At 44.6% G+C, this 17,026-nt stretch overlaps 1 protein-coding gene across 1 annotated transcript in view; it reads right to left on the reverse strand.

Annotated features, from left to right (window-relative positions):
• The window catches only part of LOC143981436 (activated CDC42 kinase 1-like), a 28,246-nt gene extending 15,842 nt beyond the window's left edge, over positions 1-12,404 (reverse strand). The window contains exons 1-5 of the mRNA XM_077479275.1: positions 12,202-12,404; positions 3,592-3,915; positions 3,348-3,500; positions 1,410-1,687; positions 1,128-1,254 (exon numbers count right to left, since the gene is read on the reverse strand). Of these exons, the coding sequence (XP_077335401.1) occupies positions 1,128-1,254; positions 1,410-1,687; positions 3,348-3,500; positions 3,592-3,915; positions 12,202-12,204 (885 nt within the window). The 5' untranslated portion in view covers positions 12,205-12,404. The remainder of the gene's footprint in view (positions 1-1,127; positions 1,255-1,409; positions 1,688-3,347; positions 3,501-3,591; positions 3,916-12,201) is intronic.
• Between the last annotated feature and the right edge of the window lie 4,622 nt (positions 12,405-17,026).

A 17,026-nucleotide genomic window follows, 5' to 3' on the forward strand; every position in this document is an offset into this window, starting at 1 on the left:
GCCTGGTAATGGACTGGGGGGGGGGGGTCATGCTGTTTTTTTTTTATGAGTTATCTATATTACAGAGACCTGACAATTCATTATAGCCACGATCAGTATTAAATTCGTGTTTTTTTTTCCTTTAGAAATGTAATTTTGCTGCGGTATTGTTCTAAACAGGGGAAAACTGTGCCACTTTACAGGCATACTATAGACACCACCCAGGCACAATATTTAAAGCAAAATTTCATTTTTAAAGCGGAGGTCCACCCTAAAATGGACCTCCGCTCATCGGAATCCCCCCCCCCCCCTCCGGCGCAACAATCGGCACCTTTCAGGGGGGAGGGGGGTGCAGTTACCTGGATAATCCAGGTAACTGCACCCACTTCCGGGCTAGCTCTCTGCGGAACGGGGCGTACGTTACGCCCCGTTCCGCAAGCGCCCGCCCCCTTCAGCAAGTGCCCCGCTGCCTGCTGGGAAACACACAGCTCCCAGAGGCAGCGGGGACTGTCCGGATTGCACCGCGCGGCTCGCGCATGCGCAGTAGGGAACCGGGAAATGAAGCCGAAAGGCTCCATTTCCTGATTCCCATACCCAAGATGGCGACGGGACCCGGCAGCCGAGCGAGCGATCGGCTTCGGGTGCCGACATCGCGGGCGCGCTGGACAGGTAAGTGTCACTATTTAAAAGTCAGCAGCTGCAGTATTTGTAGCTGCTGGCTTTTAAAAAAAAAAAAAAAAACGCGGAGTCCCGGTGGACTCCCGCTTTAATGTTTCACTTTAAGCATCATTAAAATCACTGCTCCCGAAAAAACCCGAGTCCCCAAACACTTTATGGCAATAAATTGCATATAAGCCTTTAAAATTAGCACTTTTGGTTCTTCGCGTCCCATAGACATTTTCGAATTTCCAGTGAACACCACATAATGTCTGGTGAACATTGGGCTCATCCCTAATTATATAGCACCGGAGGTCAGTAGCAGGAGAAATAGAGCCCTATCAATGGCACTAATGGGAGGAATAGTACCCTACTGCTGGATGAATTATGTCCCACTGTTGGTGTCAGTAGCAGGAATAGTGCCCCAAGGGTCAGGCGAAGGCAAATGGCCACAATATGCAGACTACTGCTCCACAGAATCGATGCATTACCTGTCTCCCATTCAGGCCAAGCCACGGGTCCTGTCCATAGGTGAACATCTCCCACATGGTGACCCCGAACATCCAGACATCACTTGAGTGTGAAAACTTGCCAAACTTCAGGCTCTCCGGAGCACACCTATAACACAAAGGGAAAATAATGGACTCATCAGTGATTAAGACTTTCCAAACATAACACAACCTTAGAGTTGGTTAGCATCTTACTCCTCACAATAGAGAACAGATCCTTCAGTCGATTCTACCACCCAACTATGTGCTGAACTCCATCCTCACCATGCAAAGGGAATTTTTCGTCGAGGAGACGTGGTGTAATGGTCATCATTTGCCGCCAAGATCCTCGTCAATCCAAAATCTCCGATCTTTACCTTCTTTTCACTGACCACCAATACATTCCGAGTTGCCAGGTCCCTGTGGATAAACTTGCACGTCTCAAGGTATCTCATCCCAGAGGCAATTTGGATGGAATATAACCACAAGAGCTGCAGAGAATACACGCCATCAAAAGAGTGCAGATGATCGAGTAAGGATCCGAGCGGTGCCAACTCTGTAACCTGAGACACAAAGATAGAAAAAAGGTCCAAATTATACAGAGACAGTATATACATAATACCTCTGTGACCATTCAGAAGGAAACACGGGACTCATGTTCATTTTCTGTGTCACCCTACAGGAGGAGGTCATTATGATGATAGGGGGGGACTGATGTTCTTTCTATATGTGTGCCTCTCTTGTGTAAATGACATTTAGGGCTCACTTACACTTCCTTCAACTTTAACACACATTAAAGCTCCTACCGTTTCAATATGCTTCTAAGATACATAGTTACAAAGGTTGAATAAAGACACCAGTCCATCCTGTACAACCCGAGTGTCTACAATTGTCCCTATACATTGCACACGCACATTGGTCCCTATCCTCGAGTTGTCCATAATCCAAGGTCACCATTCATATACTAGGGCCAATTTTGGACAGAAGCCAATTAACCTACCAGCATGTCTTTGGGAGGAAAACGGAGGAAACCCACACAGGCACAGTGAGAACATGCAAACTCCAGGCAGGTGGTGTCGTGGTTGGGATTCAAACCAGCAACGCTTTTTACTGCTAGGCGAGAGTACTACCCACTACACCACTGTGCCGCCCAACACAAGATGTGTTTGTGATACTTCGGTGGTGCTTTTTTGAAGCTTTAATGAAGCTTAGCATATGCCCTATATGTGTTGATTTTCGATTTGTTTTAAAGGGGCTCAGTAGAGCCAACAACTCAGTATTACCCCCACTCAGCAGATCTCCAGCTCATTAGTACCCCTGTTCAGCAAATCCCCAGCTCATTGGCACCTTTGTTCAACAGATGCCCTGTTTAGTAGTACTCCCAGCTCTGCTGATGCCCCATTCAGTTGTGCCCCCAGCTATGTTGATCTCCCACTCAGTAGCATCCTGCAGCTCTGCTGATCTAGCGCTTAGTAGCCCCCAGCTTTGCTGATCCCTACTCAATAGTAGCCCCCAACTCTACTCATCCCCCACGAAGTCGTAACCCCCAGCTCTGCTGATCCCCTGGTTTGCTGATCCTCCCGTCTCTATGGTAGCGGCTCTCCTCCCTCTATATTTCTCCCACGATGCATACCACAGGCGACATTGCTAGTTTCAGCCAGCTCTCTCCCTGTCCTGAAGGGGCTTTTTGTCCCAAAACATGTAGTCTTTGCAGCTGGCTCTTCACATTTCTTGGGCACAGTGGTTTCGGCTTGGCTCTCCTTCCCAGCATTGCCCATAGCTTGTGGCCTTCAGGCTCCACTTCTGCCCAGTTTGTGACATCCTCCCTGAGCGATGGATCAACGCAACATGGCACCAGGCCCTGCCAGTTCTACCTGCCTTGGTATCCTTAGGTGGTCGGTCCATACACCCATGAGCCAACCTCACCAACAGCTACTCCCCCCCCCCCCCAGTGGGCCATTGTGCTGGGACACAGACCTCCCTTCCATCCCCAGGAGTTTGGCTGTGAACACCTTTCATCTCACAGTCCAAGCTGACTGATCATAATACCAGGAGCCACCCTGTCACTCTTGCAGCTTCCGCCTCCAGGTATTTCCTCTGGGTTGGCACCATCCCTTGCCTCTGCATGCCCTTGTTTTAAAGCGCCTCCAATTCCACATTTTGAAGCAAGTGTAAACCAGCCCTAATTCTCTCCCGGTTACCCCAGTAGGTTGAGTCGCTCACCATTTTCATTGGTTGTGTAAGAACCACTCCATAGAGTCGGATGAGATGTGGGTGTTCCAAGGCGTACATCGCATTCACTTCCTGCAGAAAATCCTGAAGAGCTTCAGGGTCACAGTTGGCATCCGCCCGGAGGGTTTTCACAGCAACACTCACCTATAAAGATGTAGTAGATGATTGAGACAGAACATGATAGGGGGGCAGAGACCTCAGAGAACTAGTAAAGATAAAGGAAGGGAATACTCACTGTTCTTCCATTGGAAATCCTCCATTCCCCTTTCTTGACCACTCCAAAGCAACCGCCCCCCAGACGCTCCAATAGGTTCAGGTCTCGGTCATTGATCAGACAGCCAGTGTTTTCCCAGGGGGTTTTGGGTGGTATAAAAGCAGGAGATGGGGCAGAGGGCAATGGGCAAATAGGTGAACTAGAGCGGGATGTGATAAGAGGGGTTGTGAGAAAAGGTGAGAAAGTAGAGGTTAATACAAAAGTCGGAGTCTGGAAAGATGGTGGGGTATTCATTGCATCCTGATTAAATGGTGGAGGGATATCTTGTCTTCTTGCTGCAAACATCTGAAGAAACAGAAAAAGCAGAAAATATGACAATGTTTAGTCTCTTGTGTTGCTTTTAGCTACGACTCATCAATTTCATGGTGTGGAATATGGTGGCTTTCCCTTGGTAGACCTGTATAGATAGAACTGATGGCTCAGTGAATCCTTGGATTTGCCCACTGGGTTGGTAGTCAAGAACAGAGACATTAGTGGAAGGTGTGAGTTAGGGGGTCCAACAAACGTCAATGAGTGGCATTGCTGAAGTGTGGAGTAGGTCATGTGTTGTAGGTTGTGTGATTCAGGTCTTTGTAGAAAAGACCATGTGGTGCAGGTCATTTGGTGGGATACATATAGGGGACACCATAGTGTTTTCCGATAGATGTGCTGGAACTTAACCTAGAAGAAATGGGACTCAACCGCCTAAGCCCAGGTTGGGGAAAGGTATGAAAGAGAACCAGTCACAATTAGGCTCATTAAACAAGAATTTCAGTTAAGCATTATTACTACCGGTACTTATTCATTAAATGTTTGTATTTGCCATGCTATTGAGCCGTACTTTGTCTATTCGGCTTGAGAGTCAAAGTCCCATCAGATCCTTATAGGATTTAGGAATAAGACCCTCATTGGCCATCGAGTTTCACAAAAAATGGCTCAACGTGTGACATTAGGAGCTGCAACATTGGCTAAATGGAAGCCAACTATGAAGCAGGTTTTGGCTGGAGTACTCTGGGAACACGAGAACTTTAGATAACAGCACAGCTGTAGGGTAGGGGCACAAAGGTGCCCGGTGTAAGTTCCTCAAGTTGTCCACTAAATGTCACCATTGTTAGAATCGGTAACCCTCATAGTGAGAGTAGACAATGTAACGACAGCTAGAAGTTTTGAGAATGACACAAATATTTTCACAAAGACTGCTTCTTCAGTGTTTAGAGCTTTTTGTCAGATGTTACTATGGGATGCTGAAGTATACTGAAGTATAATTACAAGCATTCCATAAGTGTCAAAGGCTTTTATTGACAATGACATGACGTTTATATAAAGTCAATATTTGCAGTGTTGACGCTTCTTTTTCAATTCCTCTGAAATTTGCCCCGGCATGCTGTCAATCAACTTCTGGGCAACATCCTGACTGATGGCCGCCCCCCCCATTCTTCCATAATTACTTGGAGTTTTTCGGAATTTGTGTTTTTTTTTTTTTTTGTTCACCCACCACTTGAGGATTGACCACAAGTTCTGAATGGAATTAAGGTCTGGGGAGTTTCCTGGCCAAGGACCCAAAATGTTCATGTTTTGGTCCCCAAGCCACTTAAATAGCACTTCTGCCTCATGGCAAGGTGCTCCATCATGCTGGAAAAGGCATTGATCACCAAACTGTTCTTGGATGGTTGGAAGTTAGAAGTTGCTCTCGGGGGATGTTTTTGCACCATTCTTTATGGTGGTGTTCTTAGGCAAAATTGTGAGTGAACCCACTCCCTTGGCTGAGAAGCCCCCCCACACATGAATGGTCTCCGAATGCATGACACAGGACTAATGGTAGCGCTCACCTTTCCTTCCCTCGACAAGGTTTTTCCGGATGGCTCTTTCCCCCAGTCCTCAACAGTCCAATCCCTGTACCTTATGCAGAATATCGATCTGCCCCTAAAGTTTTTCCTGGAGAGAAGTAGCTTCTTTGCTGCCCTTCTTGACACTAGACCATCCTCCAAAAGTCGTCTCACTATGTGTGCCGATGCGCTCATGCCTGCCTACTGCCATTCCTAAGCAAGCTCTGCACTGGTGGTGCCCCGATCCCGCAGCTCAATCATCTGTAGGACACGGTCTTGGCACTTGCTGGACTTTCTGAACCCTGAAGCTTTTTTTTTTTAAGGGATTAAGTTCATTTTCATGGCAAAGAGGGACTTCGCAATTAATTGCAATTCATCTGATCACATAACATTCTAGAGGAAACGTAAATGCCATCATACAAACTGAGGCAGCTGACTTTGAGAAAATGTAATATTTGGGTCATTCTCAAAACTTTTGGCCAAGGCTGTAGAGGCCCCCAGAGTAGTGAGTGAGGGTGTGACTATAGATGTGAATGTGGGGTGCCAGTTCTGCTGCTGCCAGTGCGGGAAAAATGGCTCAATATAAATTGTTCTGGTGGCAACCTGCTTGGAGGTTGGTCATCATGGGAAGCAATGGGAGGATCAATAGGAAAAGTAGTATTGATTGCGCTTAGTGTAAAAAAAAAAAGGATAATTTAAAACCAACTAACATCAACTTATGCTGCGTACACACGATCGGAAATTCGGCCAGCAAAATACAGATGAGAGCTTTTGGTCGGAAAATGCGACCGTGTGTATGCTTCATCGGGCTTTTGCTGGCCGAATTCCGACCAGCACAGCAGGTTCTCAATTTTTCGGTCGGAAAAAGTTTCGATCAGAAATTCCAATCGTCTGTACCAATTCCTACGCATGCTCAGAAACGATTCGACGCATGCTCGGAAGCACTGAACTTCATTTTCTCGGCTCGCCGTAGTGTTGTACGTCACCGTGATCTTGACAGTCTAAAGTTCAGCGAACTTTTGTGTGACCCATGTGTATGCAAGCCAAGCTTGAGCGGAATTCCGTCTGAAAAACCTTCCAAGATTTTCCCGACGGAAAATCCGCTCGTGTGTACGGGGCATAAGATTATGACGGCAGCACCCACTAAACTCCCACATACAGATCAAAGCAATAAACAAAATTGTGTTGCGCTACCAAAGAAAGTGCTAATACATTAATAATTGAACCATCAGCATAGGGATATTGCATAAAAATCATTATGTGAATATCAATTCATCCAAAGACGATAAATCAATAAAGTTCACGGTGCAAAATCAGTCCAAGTAAAATGTGAACAGTGCAAGAAAATTCTTGAAGTAAACGTGTACACAGTATACCGCCCCAATCTTCTTCAGGTGCCCACCCAACTCACAAACTGCCTATCGATAGGTAAGACCTCAGATATGGAGGCCTACTTGCACTTTTTAGGAGAGATCCTTGCTGGGGTGAATGGATGGCACACTTCAGGATACAGAATAAGGGCTCTGTAAATGTTTGGAAAATGTTTGTATATCACATGAACCTGCTTAGCTGGAATGCAGGAAGTGTGGCACAGGAACGAGAAGAACTGGAAATAACTGGTGTCTGATTTGCATGGGTTCTCCTGACGTTTGGGAAATGTTGTGAGTCATATCCAGTAAGTGAACTTGGTAATTTGGGTTCTCTGTTCTCCAAGAACACCCATTAGCCCCTCTGACACACCTCGTAGAGTGAAAGATTGTGCAATCACTAATAAGAACGTGAATATAGATACCTTTAATTCAGCTGTTATTTAATACCAGGAAATAGACACAAGACAGTTCAGTGGTAAATTAACTCAATGTATTGGTTCGGGTTAGAAAAAAATGGTGGTTTGAGCATAAATATACACACAGAAGGTAGGCTCAGATACACTCCTCTAGAGAGTATAATCTCTAGGCCAAGGTAAATTAGAATAGATTTCTGTACCACTAGACTGGGATCAACTCATGAATCAGTAAAGTCAGCAATAAACACATATAAGCATTAAAGTGGAAGTAAACCCATGGATTTAAACAGTTAAAAAAAAAGGCATGCCGGGAATGCTAACTGCACATTGGCTGTGCTCTCAGCCAAACTATCAAACCATCCAATGGCTGGTGTCATAACGAATCACATGTGCAGCACCATAGCAGTTGAAGATTAAACAGAGGCAAAGATGGCAGCTTCCTTGGCTGAAAACGATAGGGGAGTTTACTTCCACTTTAACTGCAATGAATAACACTATAACTAGTCTAGATTGCACTCTAGGACAATAGCTAGCATAATGTCCCCTGAGAGGTAGCATTTAGCATAAGCATTAGGTGAAGGTCTCTGTGTAGCAGCTATAAAGGGATGCCCTTTAGTCCTCACTCTTCAGCCGGCTAGCATTGGGGCCCAGTTTTACAGTTGGTACACCTGGCAATAGTCACAGTAAAGCCTGCAGGCAGCAGTGCGGCCTACTTAATGGCTTTAGAGTCAGTTCCCAGAGGGCTCAATCTCTCTAGGACAAGATAGTAAATCCCCACAGCAGCTCACCAGTCCCAGTGATATTGGAGCTCACCATCCAGTCACATTTGTGATCAGTCCACTCTCTGCTCTGCACCCAGGTGACTGTTTGCACACCTGAATTCATCCCTCCAGATCCCACTCAGGCCACCGATATGCAGCAATGATGGTGCACACTGGACATGATGTGTACTTTTCGGTCTCCCTCACAGCAAAAGGAAGAAGATGTGTCCTTTACAGCCTGATCAAATGCAGCACTTTTTCTCCTGGCAATCTCCATCTGGGAAATGCAGTTTAAAAGCTCTTGATTACAATAGAGTCCCTCCTCTGGACTACAGCTCCCACAGTGCAGTGCTCCCTGCCTCATTCTATTGAACTCATTAGATTGTAAGCTCTTCTGAGCAAGGCCCTCTTAATCCTCTTGTATTTTATTGTAATATAACTGTATGGTCTCCCTTTTATATTGTAAAGCGTAAACTGTTGGCGCTATATAAATTCTGTACAATTGTATGGAAACCAGTGGAAATCACCTAGCGCGCACACTTATGGGTGACTGCAAATGCCCGTGCGCACTTATGTGCATGCACAATGAGCTGCGTGCACGCGCAGGAGCGTGCCCCTAGTGTTCACCTGCAATAGTAAAAGGATGCTTTAGCCGACTTCCATGGCACCAGCCTTTCTACCTTTTTTTTTGCATCAATGTTTGGGAAAGGTTGGCGTCACTTAGCCAGAATGCCAGGTTCATGGCATTTGGCAATTTGTCCATGGCAAACATGTTTCACTTTAAGCATCAGTAAATCACTCTTCATTTAATTTTTTTTTTTTTTTTACAAACTTTTTACAAACTTTTTTCATTGATACACGTCCCTCAGGGCATGCTTACCTGCATTTAAACCTTCAAAATGGGTACTTTTCCAGATCGGGGTGGCATAGACTTCAATGGGGTTCCTTATTTGGTTCCTAACGTTTTTGATGTTCTGGAACGATGTTCTGAAAGTTCCGAACAGGGGATCGTTCGGCCCATCTTTATTTATGAAGTGGTTTATTTTTTATTTTTTATATTTTGTAAAGTTTATGTATTTTATTAAACTGAATTATCTGGAATGAGGGGCCCATGGAGCAGGGTTGGGATATTATTGGCGTCTGAATTGTTGATGTTTGGAATGGTGACGTAACATATACTGTAAATAGAATTCGTTGGAAGCTTTACGTCTGACCCGCACCCCTCTGTGTTTTGGTAAAATTCCAAGATGGCAACAAGACCAGGAAGGTTTGTTCTGCGCCTGGTTTCCAGAGAAGTTCTGCCTTTGTTTATAGAGTGACGACAATATAAGATTTATGACCCTTTCACCAAAGTTTACAATCTGCCACCAGGCACTGATGTGGCCTCTGCTCCTTCCACCCTCATGGCCTTACAATCACAGCCATGACACTATGAAATCTGTACTCTTGTTTACATGATATACAATAGCATATGCACGCAATCCAAAGTGAGTGACAGTATGTGAAGGAGCTCCACTACCATTCTGCATGGAGGGTAAGTAGTAGCCTCAGTCTCCTCCTGCCCTAAGGGGTCTCCAATGGTGGATCCAGCAGCTGCTGGTGTTAATATTGGTTTTGGTGTTGCTTTTTTAGAAACAGTAATTTCCAGTGTTTAATTAAACATTTTAGGTATAATTTTGGCTTTGTGAAAAACACTATACGAGTGCCATGGTCATAATTGAATGAAAAAATATGTTGCTCTAAATAAAATAAGGCATCAGGTGAGTCCAAAGAGTCACAACCGTGACATAAATAAGTGAGTTTTTGACCGTTGTATCACCAACTTCCTCCATCTTGTGAGACCACCACCAGTAATCAAGATGTGCCCTTACCAGAAAGCATTGACCGCCTATTACGGGAGGTCAACATAGGCTTGTGCATCTGGGATACTCCAAACCTGCAGTGAGGACCACCCAGCAAAAACTCCAAACAGCCAGCGAGGGAGATATCGGGTTCTCTCAATCCAACCGTGACATCAGATCGTGTACCCCAAATAAGAGATGAACGCCAAAATAGTGTAAAACCTTTTTTTTTCCACCAGGATTTAACGAAAAATGGGTAAAAAAAAAAACAGTATAGGCCAAACACGTTGGTTTCCAAGCGTGTATCCTCCAATCACGATGACAGGAAATGACGCTATCGCCCGAACCGCTTTTGTCACTACAAGGACTTCATCCGGGCGCATGGTCATACCATGGTTGTACATCAGGTTAAGTAATTAATTGCCGTATTTTTCATTCTATAATGGCCACTTTTTGCAACGCAGCATATCAAAGTGCAGTTTTTTTTAATAAACTGCATTTTGTCAAGGTCTTTTCTATTTACCTTTTAGGTGTTTCCCAAACAGAAACATGTTTAATCGAGCAGAAAGAAAAAAAATAGGACAGGTAGAGTTTGAAGAGCATGCTAAAATCAACAAATGATAGTGACATTGAACGTCGTTGTTCTACAGGTTTTAGCTAAGCTCGCAATATCATCTTTTCTAAGTAAATGCGATTATACTAAATGAAATGGCTAAATACTAATCCATATACTATTTAATCATTACTAAGAAGACATATAGTAATATGTAATTATTCTTAATTATGACATCTCTTAGCCCTTGTACACACGGTCGGAGATTCCGTCGGAATGCGCCTTATCGGACCGTGTCATCAGATAACCCGACTGTGTGTGGTATGCATCGGACTGATTCCGTCCGAATCTCCGTCCGACCCAATTTTCCAACATGTTGGAAATATTTCCCGACCAACTGGGCCGGTCGGACATACTCCGATCATGTGTAGAGAATTTTGATCGGACCAAGTGCCACGCATGCTCAGATCAAATTCCTACATCAAAGCTATTGGCTACTAGCCTGAATGTAGTCCCATCGTAACAAAATTACATCATCACGTTCTGAAAGATCGGATTTTTCGCCAACTTGGCCCGACCGTGTGTATGCAACATTTTCGGACAAGATCCGACGGACAAAATCCGCCGGGCAAAATCCGACGGATTTGGTTGCGGAAATCTCCGACCGTGTGTACAGGGGCTAACACTGGAGGAAGTGTCTTCTCTGAACCAAGACTATAACAATCTCCAGATCCTACTGGGTCAATGATGGCCAACTGTATTATTGTCTTCTCCATGACTCCAGAGAGCATTGCCCCACTCGCAGTCTGGACCGTTCTGTTCCTCCACCTCCAGACTGATTGCCCTCCAAGTCAGCATTACCCCCAACCACTCCAAAGCTATCCCTTCTACTAGGAAAATCCTAGAAGATTTGGGAAGATCCTGTACCCCACCATATGGAACTAAAGGGCTGTCATGAACAAAACAAAATGCTACAAAGCAGCAATGAACAGATCAGGAGAGCCAAAGGATTTGAAAAGGATTTTCCTTGGTAGGTGTGTCACACAATGTACAACAACAATGACAATGAGGAATTGAAGTTGCTGCATATTGGAAAGATTCTAGGGCAGCGTTCAGTTTCAGGAGCAAAAGGGGAAGGACAGAAGAAAGTGAGCAATGAACGTTTCTAAAAAGTATTATGATGTAAGGAGTGAGCTGGTGTTATTTATTCCTCACATTTCCATAGAACTCACATGTTCTGTAACACTTTATAGCGCCACAAAGTGTTGGTGGTGCTGATGTACAATATGGGAATGGTATTAACACAAGGAACCTCTGTGGCTTGATGGCTCAACATTTATTATGTTCCAGAGACAATAAGACAAGCAAAATGTGAAGGACTGGACCCGGCAATGACTGGCTTGGTACCAATGGATGTTAACATCCGTGTTGCCTATAGCTACAGCTCTACAAGTGTAACTTCTGTTATAGAGGAGATAATGGAGGGAATGCAAAGAGACCACATACACATAGAATATGCTAGACTAAAATACCATATGTGATGGCCAAAAATGATTCACGAAAGATGAAAGTGAGGAAGCAATGCTTCCTATCTATGAGGACGTAAGCTGAGATTTACACAAAGGGCTGGCTGGGGAAATCGTGTATCTGAATATTGTTGAAGCATTTGCTACACTTCCCTATGGGTGACTAATGCCTCAGTTATGATAAGGAAAGACCACATAGTATGGAAAAAATAAACAAAATAGGTGAAATGCTGAATATGAAGCTCCACAACGGACAGTCTATAGTAAATTGAAATAACTTTTGCTAAATGCAAACTTACCATTCAGAAGGCGAAGCTTCAAAGAGACGACAGAAGGTGTCCTGGTTTTCATTCAGCCCCCCCAAGGTTACATGAGCTCTTCTCGGTGCCTCGGTACCTGATATGATCTATGTCCTCTCTATCCAGGGAAATCTTGTGAGACTGATGCCCTGCGGGTACAGGTGAGAGCAGTGTGAGTAGGGATGTAGAAGCTGCAGGTAGGACAGGTGTCATATGACTGCTGGCTGACACAACTCCTCTTTTTATGGAAGGGAGGGGAGAGCAGTGAGGGAGGCAGAATTTGGGCTCTACATACAGCATACTACACTAATATATGTCTGCTATCATTACCTACCATCCCTGTCTACTATCATTGTACCCTTAGCCACTATTTCTGTCCACTGTCATTGTACACTTACCTACTATCGTGGTGTACCATTGTACCCTGACCTTTTATCTCTGTCTACTATCATTGTACCCTTACCTACTATCTCTGTCCACCATCATTGTACCCTTACCTACTATCTCTGTCCACTATCATTGTACCCTTAGCTACTATTGCTGCCTACTATCATTGTACCCTTACCCACTATCTCTGTCCACTATCATTGTACCCTTACCCACTATCTCTGTCCACTATCATTGTACCCTTACCAACTATCTGTCCACCATAATTGTACCCTTACCTACTATCTCTGTCTACTATCATTGTACCCTTACCCACTATCTCTGTCCACTATCATTGTACCCTTACCCACTATCTCTGTCCACTATCATTGTACCCTTACCTACTATCTCTGTCCACCATCATTGTACCCTTACCTACTATCTGTTCACCATCATTGTACCCTTACCTACTATCTCTGTCTACTATCATTGTACCCTTACCCACTATCTCTGTCCACTATCATTGTACCCTTACCTACTATCTCTGTCCACCATCATTGTACCCTTACCTACTATCTCTGTCCACTATCATTGTACCCTTAGCTACTATTGCTGCCTACTATCATTGTACCCTTACCTACTATCTGTCCACCATCATTGTACCCTTACCTACTATCTCCGTCTACTATCATTGTACCCTTACCCACTATCTCTGTCCACTATCATTGTACCCTTACCAACTATCTCTGTCCACCATCATTGTACCCTTACCTACTATCTGTCCACCATAATTGTACCCTTACCTACTATCTCTGTCTACTATCATTGTACCCTTACCCACTATCTCTATCCACTATCATTGTACCCTTACCCACTATCTCTGTCCACTATCATTGTAACCTTAGCTACTATTGCTGCCTACTATCATTGTACCCTTACCCACTATCTCTGTCCACTATCATTATACCCTTACCCACTATCTCTGTCCACTATCATTGTACCCTTACCAACTATCTGTCCACCATAATTGTACCCTTACCTACTATCTCTGTCTACTATCATTGTACCCTTACCCACTATCTCTGTCCACTATCATTGTACCCTTACCCACTATCTCTGTCCACTATCATTGTACCCTTACCTACTATCTCTGTCCACCATCATTGTACCCTTACCTACTATCTGTTCACCATCATTGTACCCTTACCTACTATCTCTGTCTACTATCATTGTACCCTTACCCACTATCTCTGTCCACTATCATTGTACCCTTACCTACTATCTCTGTCCACCATCATTGTACCCTTACCTACTATCTCTGTCCACTATCATTGTACCCTTAGCTACTATTGCTGCCTACTATCATTGTACCCTTACCTACTATCTGTCCACCATCATTGTACCCTTACCTACTATCTCCGTCTACTATCATTGTACCCTTACCCACTATCTCTATCCACTATCATTGTACCCTTACCCACTATCTCTGTCCACTATCATTGTAACCTTAGCTACTATTGCTGCCTACTATCATTGTACCCTTACCCACTATCTCTGTCCACTATCATTATACCCTTACCCACTATCTCTGTCCACTATCATTGTACCCTTACCAACTATCTGTCCACCATAATTGTACCCTTACCTACTATCTCTGTCTACTATCATTGTACCCTTACCCACTATCTCTGTCCACTATCATTGTACCCTTACCCACTATCTCTGTCCACTATCATTGTACCCTTACCTACTATCTCTGTCCACCATCATTGTACCCTTACCTACTATCTGTTCACCATCATTGTACCCTTACCTACTATCTCTGTCTACTATCATTGTACCCTTACCCACTATCTCTGTCCACTATCATTGTACCCTTACCTACTATCTCTGTCCACCATCATTGTACCCTTACCTACTATCTCTGTCCACTATCATTGTACCCTTAGCTACTATTGCTGCCTACTATCATTGTACCCTTACCTACTATCTGTCCACCATCATTGTACCCTTACCTACTATCTCCGTCTACTATCATTGCACCCTTACCCACTATCTCTGTCCACTATCATTGTACCCTTACCCACTATCTCTGTCCACTATCATTGTACCCTTACCAACTATCTCTGTCCACCATCATTGTACCCTTACCTACTATCTGTCCACCATAATTGTACCCTTACCTACTATCTCTGTCTACTATCATTGTACCCTTACCCACTATCTCTGTCCACTATCATTGTACCCTTACCCACTATCTCTGTCCACTATCATTGTACCCTTACCAACTATCTCTGTCCACCATCATTGTACCCTTACCTACTATCTGTCCACCATAATTGTACCCTTACCTACTATCTCTGTCTACTATCATTGTACCCTTACCCACTATCTCTGTCCACTATCATTGTACCCTTACCCACTATCTCTGTCCACTATCATTGTAACCTTACCTACTATCTCTGTCCACCATCATTGTACCCTTACCTACTATCTGTTCAACATCATTGTACCTTTACCTACTATCTCTGTCTACTATCATTGTACCCTTACCCACTATCTCTGTCCACTATCATTGTACCCTTACCTACTATCTCTGTCCACCATCATTGTACCCTTACCTACTATCTCTGTCCCCCATCATTGTACCCTTATCTACTATCGCTGCCTATCATTGTACCCTTACCTACTATCTGTCCACCATCATTGTACCCTTACCTACCTCTGTCCACCATCATTGTACCCTTACCTACTATCTCTGTCCACCATCATTGTACCCTTACCTACTATCTCTATCCCCTATCATTGTACCCTTATCTACTATTGCTGCCTACTATCATTGTACCCTTACCTGCTATCTCTGTCCACTATCATTGTACCCTTACCTACTATCTCTCGCCACTATCATTGTACCCTTACCTACTATCTCTCGCCACTATTATTGTAACCTTACCTACTATCTCTGTTCACTATCATTGTACCCTTATTATTCAGGATTTATATAGCGCCAACAGTTTACGCAGCACTTTACAATGTAGAGGGGGGACAGGATAATTACAGTACAATACAGAAGAGACAGGAGGGCCCTGCTCATAGAGCTTACATTCTAAAGGGAGGTGGTGGTGGTACAAAAGGTAATAGATGCGGGGGAATGATTTGATGGGGTTGTTAGGTGTGTGTGGGATCGGCTTCCCAGAATAAGCGAGTTGCGTTTTCAGGGATCTCCTAAAGGTGGACAGGTTAGGGGCTGATCGGATATACTAGGTCAGGGAATTCCAGAGGATGGGAGAGGCTCTGGAGAAGTCCTGAAGATGAGCATGAGAGGAGGTAACAAGGGAGCTAGAGAGCAGGAGGTCCTGGGAGGAGCAGAGGGGACAATTTGGGCGATATCTGCAGATGAGGTTGGTGATGTAGATGGGGGCAATATTGTGGATGGCCTTGTATGTTGTGGTTAGCATTTTGAATTTTACACGGTGGGGGAGGGGAAGCCAGTGAAGGGATTGGCAGAGAGGGGCAGCAGTCACAGATCGATTAGTGAGGTGTATTAGTCTAGCAGCAGCATTCATAATAGACTGAAGGGGGAAAGCCTGCGTAAGTGTAGAGCAGTAAGGAGAGGGTTGCAGTAGTCAAGGCGGGAAATAATCAAGGAGTGAATAAGTTGCTTTGTGGTGTCAGTCAGGAAGGTGGAATTCTGCAGATGTTGCGGAGGTGAAGGCGGCAGGATTTAGCCAGTGATTGGATATGGGGGATGAAAGAGAGGTCAGAGTCAAGGATTACACCCAGGACCCTGGCATGTGCAGAGGGACTAATGGTTGTGCTGTTGATCTTAATGGTAAAGTCATGCAGGGGACGGACCGGGAAGGAGGAAATATTACAAGCTCAAGATTGAGTTTGAGAAAGTGGTGTGACATCCATACCGATATGTCATTCAGTAAGTTTGAGATCCGTGAGTGGAGAGATAGATCTGGGTGTCGTCGGTGTAGAGATGGTATTGGAATCCATGGGAGGTTATCAACTGGCCCAGGGAAGAGGTATAGAGTGAGAATAGGAGGGGCCCAGGGATGGAGCCTTGGGGTACCCCAACAGAAAGAGTAAGAGGAGCGGAGGAGATGGGGTTGTAAGTGACACTGAAAGTGCGCTGAGATAGGTAGGAGGAGAACCAGGATAAAGCAGAATCACAGAGGCCAAAGGAGTGTAGTTTGCTGAGGAGGAGCAGGTGGTCAAATGTGTCGAAGGCTGCAGAAAGGTCTAAGAGTATAAGTATGGCGTAATGGTCATTGGTTTTAACAGTTAGTAGGTCATTGAGTTTTAGTAGGGTAGTTTCAGTAGAATGTTGTGGATGGAACCCTGACTGTAGGGGAGTGGTTGTCCGTGAGGTAGCGACTCATTCAGTCATGGACAAGGCATTCGATGAGCTTGGAGGCAAACAGGAGCAGGAAGATGGGTCTTAAGTTATTCA

The sequence above is a fragment of the Lithobates pipiens genome, unplaced genomic scaffold (genome assembly GCF_037356315.1).
Source record: "Lithobates pipiens isolate NorthernLeopardFrog02 unplaced genomic scaffold, aLitPip1_a1.2 Scaffold_157, whole genome shotgun sequence".
NCBI classification, from domain to species: domain Eukaryota; kingdom Metazoa; phylum Chordata; class Amphibia; order Anura; family Ranidae; genus Lithobates; species Lithobates pipiens.